We start from the raw sequence: 12,134 nt of genomic DNA, 5'->3' as shown, positions 1-12,134 counted from the left end.
ACCTTCTAGGTCCTAGGCTGATACATTAAAGCAGACTTGTAATAACTGAAGAGTAGGATAGATGAGCCAGGAAGATGACAACAACAAAAATCATAATACCCTGAGAGCATTGTCAGCACCATTTGTGACAAGAAGCGGCTCTCTATGGAGAAAAGTCAGTCCAGCAATTGCTGTAGAATGTGCATTTCTCATTTGATTGATAAACTTTTTGTCTTCAAGATCCCAGAGTCCAATATGGCCACATGGGCTTCCAGCTGCCATTACTGGATGACCATCTGTTATTAAAATAAAATATGTTAATAAAAGCATGCAACATAAAACAACTAATCAATTCTTCTTTCCACCCTTTCAATCCATAAATATATAGTTAGAAAAGACTATACACCAAGAATCTATCAATATTTCTTGCTTGAACTCTATATACTCCCGTATTTCATTCGCTTCCATTAAATTACAAGAAAACATGTATTAAGAAAATTTCTGAGCTTCAAAGTAATGCACTTTACATGCTCTTAAGTCTTATCAATAATTAAGTTACCTGTGCGAAATGAAATAGAAGTAATAGGTCCCCAGTCTTGACGAAACTTCATTAATGTTTCATCAAACTTAATGTTGTGAATGATAACCTGACCCGACATAAGACCAATAGCAACAACATCCACAGCTGGTGCCTGAAAATAAAATTATTCAACTTTTAAAATACTTTCAAACAGCTTTAATAATCCTGACTTATGTGTTATCAAAATAAATTGTTATTTAGCATGAAACTATTTAAGAATAAATATTTTTCCAGGTTACTTCCTGCTTTCAAATCTGATAGTCACCATCACCTCCCCTCCCCTAAACCATATCCAACTTGGTAAGAAAAGAGCCAGAACAGAAAAGGAAGCTCATGTGTGAAATCACTAGGTCATTGACTGGATGAAAATAGAAAAAAGAAACAATTCTTGGAAAACATAAAGGCTTGCCATATGCACGGCAATTACAAAGGAAGTGTTGTTTACTCAAGGAAAACAGGAAAAACCTGTAAAGTATGTAAAAAGGCAAAAAAGTTTTATAGTTGGTATGTTCTAGCTATAATAGCCTAATGATTATAATCTTCATTTGATACAATGGTCTTTACATGCAGGATCTGTAAGTTCCTCTCTTTTAGCACATAAGATCAATGCCAGATACCATTATAAATGGAATCAGGCTAAACATTTTATTAATTTGCCATCATATCACTACTGTGCATAAGACCCTGTGTAGAAGCTGTGGATACTAAAACAAGTAAATCCATTGCCCTCAAGGGACCCAATCACCTGATACTTTTGGGGTCTTCTCGGTAGGCAAAAACAGAGAAAGGTTGATAGCAATAAGAAAGAATGAAGAAATGCACAGAAATAAGGCAGGTATAAAAAATGGATATTTAGAAAGACAAGGGTATATTGTGTCCAATATATGTCTAAGACTCTCTGCAGACATACTTTTAGTCATTCAGACATGTTCTGTACTCATAAAAAAAGTTATTTCTGGAAGAGCTCAGAAATATTAACAAAATATTAGAATTTGGGCCCCAATTATTTCAAGCTACAAATCTCAACATCCTGACAAGTTTCTGTATGACCTACAATCTCCCTTATTTCACTGACTGGCTCATCTTCACTCTGTACAAAGCACTGGACTACGTGCTTGCAAGACTGGTAAACATGGTTCCACAGCAGCCACTGGTTAAGATACTAATTTCACGCAAAACAGTTTCCACAAAGTGTTTTTGGCAAAGGTTTTATTATTAGTTTTCAATTAATTTCCAAAGAAAATTTTTAGCTACTATTTATACAGATAAACTAGTCTATATATTATTTTGTCTTTTGGTCTAAACGTATAATCAACACTTGAAACTCAAAAAACACTACTACTAAGTCCACTTTTCTTTGACTTAAAAAGTATACTAACCTGCTGCAGAGCTGTTACTCCAACTTTCCATCCCGAAAATGTATACAGAAGTTTACTAAAAGGAGAAAAATAGTTGAAAGCTATTTTTGGAAGAAAACAAAATCAGCTACACATTAAAAAGTTAAATAATAACAAGTGATACTTATTATTTCTCTGCCCCACACTATTCTAAATACACATATTAACTTATTTAATACTCAAAACAATCCCAGTGATTGCTGAGGGGAGGGTGAAAGGAGATGAAGAGGGTATAAGAAGGATAAATGGTGATGGACAGAAGCTTGACTTGTGGTGGTGAACACATAATACAGTGTAAAGATGATGTGTTGTGGAATTGTGTAGCCGGAACCTGTGCAATTTCATTAACCAGTGTCACCCCAATAAACTCAATACAAAGCGAAAAAAATAATCCAATGAGGTAGACATATATTACTTTCCAGATAAAGAAACTAAGAAACTTAAATACGTAAAATAATTAGGCTAATGTCACATGGCTAATAACTGATAGAGCCCAGAAAGAGCAATTCCAGATCTCAACCTGCTAATAACTACTATACTATTCCAACTCTTCAAGAAATTAGAGAAAAAACAAATACATGACCAAAAACTATTTTATTACAGACTATAATATAGGCAGATCTCATTTTTCACTGCAATGTGTTTCTAGAAACATATTGCAAAAGGGATTATAACTACAATATCACTCATATGTTATATAAACATTATATGACAATAGTGATGCTGTTCTAAATTTCAGTGAAGCTGTGAATAAATAAGTCAGTAGAGCAGAGACATTTGAAACTGTTATATGATAATAAAGTGTTAAATCATGTATTAAATTCTGTAAGTGGGCACAGATTAGTTCACTCAATGATTACGCAATGGACACTTAACATACAATAGTGTAAGTATCACATAAAGGGCATCCAAGGCAAATATCTCAGTCATCCCTGAGCCTACCATAGTCAATAATATTTGTTAAATTGAATAAAATCACTGATTTAAAACTAAAAACCAGAATAAATATTACATATTTGATAATCTTATTTTCCCTTTGAATTTAGATGGGCTTTGGAAAGGACAATTTGGATGGTCATATATTTTTGTTTGCCTTTTTAATACTATACAAAGAAGCCTGAGCCGACACTTTTTTCCCTCTCGATAAATGTTCAAATAACAGGTAGTTATTCAAAATCATTTACCTAACCCTCCAGCTATACCAACAATATTATGGTAGATGTCTAACATGTTTGTGATTGATGATAAAAGTACTTCTACCCTGAATATCATTCTTAAATGCTACCACTAAATTAATACTGATTTGCTTTGCCTTCTTTTACTTTTTTAGTTTATCAAAAAACTAGAAGCTGCCCAGTGACAATCTTATAATTATTTTCTGAACTTACGGTATTTTACAAGAGACTTCTCTACAGCTACATGGATTTTTTTTTTTTTTTTTTTTTTTTTTTTTACAATGCCTAAGGCCATTAGTAAATACTTTTCAACAGGCATACATGAAGCTGCCCACCATGTGCCATGGCCGCATGTCAGCTTTCACATATGATGCCATGAGTAACAATTCCAAAAACATGTATATTTACTGAAAGCCCTCCAAGTAAACATATAAAAGGCAGGGAGAATTGAGAGACTTAAGTATACATTAGGGAGTAATAGATAACATAGGTGCCACCCAGATTATGTTTTAAATAAAGTGCTTACTTGGATTTCACATTCCATAACTGTAGGCTTCCTTGTTCACTGCCAAGAAGCACTTTATTCAAGTAGGTACTTGGATGCAAAATTGCAGAAATTTTAAATACTGATTTATCAAAAGTCAACTGCAGGTATTCTTCTACAAAAGTATAAGTTATAAATAACATGTAATTATTTTTTATAAACTAGTTCAAAAATATTTTTCATATACCCATATATTTAGCACTTAAGTCTATCACATCAAAGATTTATATACTAATACAAATCAAAGACTTATATACTAACCTATAAACATTCCATAAGAAATTAAACAAATGTCATGGGAACAACTGTAAATGTAATTTAGACAGTCATAAGTTTTCTGGAAATTCTAATATTAATGCTATTATTATAAAAACTTCACTCACTGCTGAATTGGTTTATAGAATTAAAAAGTAAAAACTTAAAAAAGTGACACTAGGAATCAGCCTTAGTAGTTTTATAACCAAGAGGCAGAGCGCCTGTTCCACGTGAAGTGCTGAAGTGCTCGCTCTGAGCTCTGCCAGGGAGCGAAGGGCCAAAGAGCTACAGGGCCTGCTGCGTCACTCAGACGTAAAAGTGAGAACTAAGAAAATACTTCTCACACATTTCCACAAAAGAACCTCTAACATTTTTGAAATCTTACATATGTTTAAAATTCCTATGTGTGAGTTTTGTTTTCTACTTTGCACACAGTTCATCCATGATGAAAACAATTTTTCACTAAATTTTCCAAAAATTTGAGTACCCAAGAAGGTACTCCTCACTTAATCTTTAATTTCACATACTATCTGGCACACTGCTGTACACTCCCAGGGGTTTGTGTATCCCAGTTTAAGGAGTTATAGATTTTACTTTAAATACTTATTTTAAAATTCTCTCTTTATTTTTAATTTATAGTTTTACTTAAAATCATTACAGATAGTTCCCTGAAGACACTGGTTCAATGTGCTGATGTAACAGAAGCAAAAAGCTGGGCAGCATCATCATTAATTAAAAAGCCAACTAGACTCTAAGAATCAGATTCTTAAACTTTTAAAAAGGCCCTTTAATATCAATCTGTACAGGGACTACTTTTGGAAGTCTGTTCCTTCTACTTGAGCCAACACAAAACAAAAAAACAGACAGACTAATTTGAATAACATGGAATACTGCCAGGAGGGCAATCCCTAGGATTTCTACTAAATGCAAACTTACTGACTCAAACAATGAGTTAATCAAGAGGTAATATAAGATAAAAATGTAAGCAGGTTAAAAAACTTAAAAGCTTTAATTCATGATAGATCTGCAGTCTTTTACTGAGAAAAACGGGGGACATTCTGGTGATAAATTCCTAACCTTTGAAAATAAAAGTCTCAAAAACTTAGATCTGTGCCACTGTATAAGAATATTACTGTTAAAAGATATTGACTCATCCTTAGAAAAAAGATGCACACTTTCCTTCAGATTACAGGATCTTCAAATTTACTATTACAATCTCCTTTATTAAAAGATAAAAATACAAACCCAGAACTAACAGGTATAAAAATACACCAAAATTCATTCCAGAGAATATAACATGTCACTCAACTTGAAGAACTGCAATGGGAAATGTATAAGTTGAGATAAACACATAAACAGGTTATAAACAGCTCAACTAGCTGACTAAAATTGCTTATCCATTTTTAACCTAGAACCTTTTTTCCTATATATGTTAAAGATTCTTTAATTTTTTAATTTTTTGATTTTTATTTTTTTACTGCTTATATGTGAAACTTCTGGAATAGATTGTTTATTTTAACTATAAACATACTATCTCAAGATAAAGGATTAAATTGGTTAATTCTTACCTTCTGAATATATGTGCCAAATAATAAGAATGCTGTTAGTATCAACAGAGATAACATGATCTCCAAAGGGTTGCAAAAGATGGATATCTGCCTTATGACCCTTAAAGGTATGTACTACCTATAATGTCAAAGTTCAAAAGAAAGTCATATTACTCATTCATTATACAATATTATTCATATTAACCAAAAACCAAGCTAATCTTGAAGATGCTCATGTTAAGAAACGTGGTCCAACTTTTGATTACCCAAGTTTAGATTAACAAATAGCAAGGAATCAAGAATTTTCACCTGCTCCCCCAGCCAGTTCAATAATAAGGAAGCACAGAAATGAGACCTGAGGGGCTCAGCCTTTCACCTGAGCTCAGGGAGGAGGCACACACAGCTGGGTCCCTCTTTCAGTCCAACCACCAAAACTCCATGCATCCTAGAAAACTTGTACGTGCTAGAAGGCTGACTTCTACATGCTCCATCAAAAGCTGGCTTCCAGATGAGATGAGGAAGGGAGAGGAGAAAGATATAGGGGTACTTCTAATGATAACTTTTTGTTTTAGGGAAGAAGTACTGTGTTCTTCAGTAACTATAGCCCCTGCTCCACAATTTCAGCTCTCACCAGGCTCCAGTAACATTATTTCTTCTCCTTCTCCCTTTGGCCCTAGTGGTGGTAACAGCGGTAACAGCTTCTTACAGTTCATAGTCTCTGATGCCTTCCCACACCGCGTGTGTGTGTGTGTGTGTGTGTGTGTGTGTTTTCTAACTCTCTAAAAACCCAAACATCTCCCATTAAAGAACTCCACGGGTAAGCTACTATCCCACCACAGGTAGTGATGATGGAGGATCTTGGGAACAAACATTCAGTCCATTCACCCTTAACAAGTACACTGATTCTATAACTTGGCTATCAAGGCTTCCTTTCATGTTGAACCACTAAAGCCAGGTCATCTCTCAAGTCAACTGTCCCAGGATAAACTTAAGAACTCAACTGGTAGATTAAGAACCTCCCCCCTTCAAAAAGATTCTTCCTTAGCAGTAGAGAAAACAAGAGAATTTAGCTTTCTCTACATAAGGAACAAGAATTTGGTTCTTAGAAAAAGTCACAGGGTGAGTTGTCCATAATAAAAAAAGCTAATTCCCATGAAGCAGTGGTGTAAATGCAAATAAAGTCCAAGAATGTGCCAGATGAAAAATGGCAACATTAAAGATCCCTCCCCTACCATGGATATCAACTACTAAATGCAAAAGACTAATAAATTAAAATAGTTCAGTGATACAAACCTCTTTATTACGGGCAAATGCAGAGAAAACATTCCCATAAGCAGCAAAGACCAGCCTCCCATCAGCTGCCATACAACAGATATCATGTGGGAGAGAGTTACCTAGGAAAAAATAAATTTAAAATAATAAAGAATTGTTAAGATATTAAAACAGATAGAAACCTCAAGTATACCTATAACATTTTTCATGGTTATAATTTAAAAATATGTATACAAGGTCTGTCCAGAAAATGTTCAGCCATTGTTTAATATAATGAGAACGGGGTTTGCGCGACATAGATGTATCTGGCAGCCAACAATAGTGGGGTGGAATGCATGTGTGAGAACAATGACGCCTTCACTCTACTAGTCAGTGGCGGTGATAGACACCATTGAGTGAGCATGTGTACTGTGGCCGTTGCATTCAAAATGACTGAGCAAGCAGAGTAATAAATATGCATCTAATTTAGCATTAAGCTTGAACATTCTTCCACAGAAACTATTTGGATAATTCAGAAGGCCATAGCTATGGGCAACTGGTGATCGGCAGCTTCATTAGGACAATGTGATTGCTCATGCATCACGTCTCATGCAGAGTTTTTTTGGTGAAACATCAAATTACCCAGGTGACTCAGGCCCCCTACAGCCCAGATTTGGTGCCCTTCAATTTCTGGCTTTTCCCAAAACTAAAATCACTTTTGAAAGGGAAGAGATTTCAGATCATCAATGAGATTCAGGAAAATACGACAGGGCAGCTGATGGCAACGGGGAGAACTGTGTGAGGTCCCAAGGTGCCTACTTTGAAGGGAACTGAGACATCAGTGTCCTACGTACAATGCTTCTTGTATCTTGTATCTTCTTCAATAAATGTCTCTATTTTTCATATTACATGGCTGGATACCTTCTGGATAGACCTCATATGCAAATGAAAACTGAGAATCAGAGTATAAAATTTTGATTTTAATGTTATTTTAGACATCTAATAACAACTATGAGACCAAAACTATGAATTCACCCTCACCCTTTCTAAGAGAATTAATGGCTCATATTTGCAGACATAAAAACATAATTCTAAAGAAGTGAAAAGAAGCTTTTTGAGGTTATTTGGGAAAAAATCCTCACTTCACACATAAAAGTTTAGCAAATAGTCATCCAGTATGATGTGAATGCTTTTGGGAACATCAAATTCACTAATAATTCCAGGAGAATTTTAAAAGTAAATCAAAACTTAGAACCCTGTCTAACTCTATACTTTCGAGTACCCTCAAAAATACTCCTTATGACATACTACAGGCTGACCCTTAAAATGAAGAACACGGCTTCCACTCCGTCTTCTCCAAGGTAAATATCCATTTCTCATATGATGATTTCTTGAGTCCTCTCTTAATATCATGGTGACACTGGCCTTTTTGTTTGTTTCCTGATCGGTGGCAAGAGGATTAAGTATTTCTCATGCTGCACATTACATTTCAGATTTCATTTCCAAAATAGTATTCTTATAGGTTTATTATACACTTCTGTATTCAACTTAGGTTACACTGTCCTTCTTCTGCCTTCCATAATCTTTTTAAAAATATAAATTTATCAGATATACCTACTGGATTCCTTATAGTTATCCTCTGTTTCTCTCACAAAGATCATATTTGATGATAAAACTACAATCTCTCAGCTGTGGCAAGCACATTATTCTATTAAACAGTTAAAAATAAATAAATTTTCCTTCCATTGGAAGAATATCTAAACGTAGGAAAAGGGAAAAACTCTTCCTTACAATAAAAATAACAATGAAGTCAGAAAAATCACTATTTGGTAATCATAATGCCAATTACTGAATCAGGCAAGAATCATCACTAAACAACAAAAGCAGTGGGTGACACATTGAAGAGTAATAGAATATGCACATAGTCTCAAAATATCTTACCACAAGATTACAACTTAATTCTAAAGGGTAAATTTTTAATATAGAACTTCCTGAAAAATATCACCTTAACTAAATAATCGAAGTTATCACTGCCAGGAAAATGGCTAATCGGAAGCATGTGTCTCCTGATATGATTTACTGAGAATTCAACATCATTTCTTTGTTGTTCTTGCCATCGTGCATAACCTAAATCTAATCATGAGGAAATACTTTTTAAAATCAAATTAAAGAACATTCTGAAAAACAACTAGCCTATTTAGTCTTCAAAAATGTCAATGTTATGAAACACAAAATAAGTCTGAAAAACTATTCTACATTAAAGACCACCAAAGAAACATGACAACTTAATGTAACACATGATCTTAATTTTCTTTTTGCTATGTAAGCTTATCAGAAATACACTGAATTCCTTGTATGTCCTGTAAGTCTTAAATTTATGTCAAAATTTTAAAAAGATACAAAACATGTATAAATTCAGAATAAAGTCTATACTTACTTACTGCAACCAGACTAAGTTTCTGAACCTGTTCAAAAAAAGAAAAAATAATTAAATACAATTTCTTTAACAAAAACAATTATGATACTCTAACACTTGAAGATCAAGATATAAACTCATACATAAACTTGCTATGCTGTCCGTCCTAAAAAAGATACTTAATGATCTTAATTTTTTTTTTTTTTTTTTGGTTGCACCTACTGAACTGTTTCGCCCTGGCTGGTTTGGCTCAGTGGATTGAGCGTCGGCCTGTGAGCTAAGTGTCGCTGGTTCGATCTTCCAGTCAGGGCACATCAGAGAAGGAAAACTCTGACTCCAAAAATCCTCCGCTGCCTTGCGGCATACCTCTTCAGGGGAAAGGCTAAGGGAGTAAACCCCGACAGAAAATCCGGAGCCGGAGTCCCTAAGGCGGTTTGACATTGTAGTCAACACTGGCAACTCCTGCAGCGCACCTGAAGCGAAGCTGTATTGACTCAGTCTTTCCCTTGGACCCTTCAGCTGCGAAGAGAGGGGGGTTCTGCTGCATGGGCAACAGCAGACCCTCCATATCACCCTGCCCAGGCTCTGTAGCTTCAGCTTCACTGGAGAGGACACTCCAGCGTCATTGCAAGATGTCGATTCAACACGGGAGGAGACAGATACCGTGTCACTCCCGAGTTGGACTGCACAGCCATTCTCGGCGGTGCAGATAGACTCTTAAGAAGCTACACCATCGTCTCTCGAGACGGACGGCTGCCGACGACGACTGAACTGTTGATGTACCAAGAGAGCAGCCATATATAATATATAAACAAATGTGTGTGGCTGTATTCCAATAAACTAAACTATGACTACAGAAATTTGACTTTCATATAATTTTCATCTGCCATGAAATGCTATTATTTTGATTTTTTCCCCCCAACCATTTAAAAATGTCTCAACTGCCAATCTCAGGAACATAGAGCTCGGAGGGGTATAAGTGGGAATTCAAGCCCTGGAGATGCAAGAGTGTTAAGACTGAAAGGGTTCTTAGAGATTAATTAAATATCCAATGTTTCTTAGATGAGAGTAGACACATGTCTCCATACCATGCCTAAATCTGATCATATTGCATCCTACCACTGTGCAAATTTTACCTGGAGATTGTTATGTTAGAATAAGCAAAATATACATGGAAAACATTAAAATGTCATACAAAAAAGTGTGGGCAGGGCTGGTTTGCAGGCTATACTTTGCTGGCCCCAATCTTCAGTTACTGATCCAGCTGTGTAACCTTAAATTAATCTCCCTGTGCCTCAAGTCCTTATTTATAAAATAAGGATGAATACAGATACTCACTTTATGGGATTATTATGAGGATTCAGTTAAGTAAAATTTGTGTACAACAGAATGGAGCCAGTGATACAGTAACTGCTCAATAAATGTTAGCTACTGTCACCACCACCTCCACCTTGGGCATGGCGCTCACTTTCCTATTTCACTAACTCAGCAGGCTACCAACAAGAAGTTCCTTCTTGCTAAGAACCACTTTGATTTTCACAATCTTTCAAGGAATACAATTTTATAGCACGATTTTCAGAAAAGGTGCTTAACTGACATTTGCTATTATCATCTTCCTCATTAAGAAAAGGTCCCTGCTTTCACAACAGACATTCATTTGGAGAAAACAAAAAGACCCAAGTAAACAGCAACAAAGACTCTTTCAATGACTGATGAAAAAGGAGAAAAGCCCGTCACTAAGAAACTGGAAGACCTTGGGCAAATTACTTAATTTTTCTGAGATTTAGTTTCCTAGTTCACATAAGGGTGATACAAAATGATCATAGGTACCGTGAGAAGACATTGCTCCAAGGCTGAAAGCGGCACCGTGCCAGACTCACAGCAGTGGTAGAAAACAGATGCTCGGGGGAAGTTCAGGGAAATTAGTTTGCTATCAAACACGGGCAGTCCCCTAAAACATACTTAATCTCACCCTTTCCAGTTTCTGGATATATGTTAGTGTGAATTTCTAATCCAGCTTGTGTGAACAACTGCACAATAAAATGCTTGCAATACTTTCTCATACAGTGCGGGGTGTAGGCACTTGTCTCAATCATATTTACATCAACAAGGGAACTTCAATAAATATTTACTGAATACATTGCCTTAGAACTTAAATATTCTCTAGTACTTGCCCCTAACTAGACTGCTTCCGAAACTCGCCCCAAGCGGACTGCGAGGTGTAAATCAGCACGTGGCAGTGATGCCACGGCGAAATGGAATCAAGGAAAAGAGAAAAAGAGTGGCCTTAGGTGGGTTGGGACGAGCGGAATGCCCTCCGAGTAGAACTGGGGGCTCGGGAGAGTGGTTCCCGGGAAGGGGGTAGAGGAAGAAGTCACTTACGTCATAGGTGTGGAAGCTCTTGCCCACGCAGGTCGTCACGTAGAATCTGCGCTTCAGCGCACTGAACCGCACCACGTGTGGAATATCGTTGCTGAAAAGCCCCAAGGCCCGGAACCCCGCGAACAGCGCGCTGGCCGTGCGGCCTCCCGCATTCCCCTCCATAGCTGCGGCGGTTCCGTTGACTGTGGGCGTCAGTCAGGACGGAAACCGCGTACCTAGTCTTCAGCGCGTTTCGTGGGACAAACGTTTCCCGGGGCTGCAGATTCACAAGCACTTCCGGTGTCTACTGCCAATCGCGTCAGTGAAGACTGTCCTCAGTGCAATTGAAAAAGAGTTCCCTCCGCAGCTCACGAGGGGAGCGCGACTTCAGTTCCGCGGACCATAGTTCCCAGGAATTTAGAGGTTCTCCCGATTCTGGCGGGGCTGATCACTTGTCAGAAGGCCCTGGAGGGAGAGGGAGGAAAGCGACTAGTGCAGGGCTCAGGTCCAGGAGGGTGAATGGAAGACCAAAATCTTAACCCAAAACTAGTCAGGTTAAACGAGTGGATATCGTGACATATAAAACCACGAGGCCATCGAGAAAGTTTGAATGCTGACTGGATATATTT

The 12,134-nt window shown here is 36.8% G+C and overlaps 1 protein-coding gene across 1 annotated transcript in view; it reads right to left on the bottom strand.

Moving 5' to 3' along the window:
• Nucleotides 1-11,797, bottom strand: part of WDR36 (WD repeat domain 36) — a 51,886-nt gene extending 40,089 nt beyond the window's left edge. The window contains exons 1-8 of the mRNA XM_090279020.1: nucleotides 11,527-11,797; nucleotides 9,166-9,193; nucleotides 6,771-6,871; nucleotides 5,499-5,616; nucleotides 3,658-3,790; nucleotides 1,939-1,993; nucleotides 539-671; nucleotides 100-275 (exon numbers count right to left, since the gene is read on the bottom strand). Coding sequence (XP_090135146.1) covers nucleotides 100-275; nucleotides 539-671; nucleotides 1,939-1,993; nucleotides 3,658-3,790; nucleotides 5,499-5,616; nucleotides 6,771-6,871; nucleotides 9,166-9,193; nucleotides 11,527-11,688 — 906 coding nt within the window. The 5' untranslated portion in view covers nucleotides 11,689-11,797. The remainder of the gene's footprint in view (nucleotides 1-99; nucleotides 276-538; nucleotides 672-1,938; nucleotides 1,994-3,657; nucleotides 3,791-5,498; nucleotides 5,617-6,770; nucleotides 6,872-9,165; nucleotides 9,194-11,526) is intronic.
• Between the last annotated feature and the right edge of the window lie 337 nt (nucleotides 11,798-12,134).

Source organism: Furipterus horrens, unplaced genomic scaffold (genome assembly GCF_987537825.1).
Source record: "Furipterus horrens unplaced genomic scaffold, mFurHor1.1.pri manual_scaffold_5, whole genome shotgun sequence".
Classification (NCBI taxonomy): domain Eukaryota; kingdom Metazoa; phylum Chordata; class Mammalia; order Chiroptera; family Furipteridae; genus Furipterus; species Furipterus horrens.
This window is presented reverse-complemented; position numbering and strand designations above follow the sequence as displayed.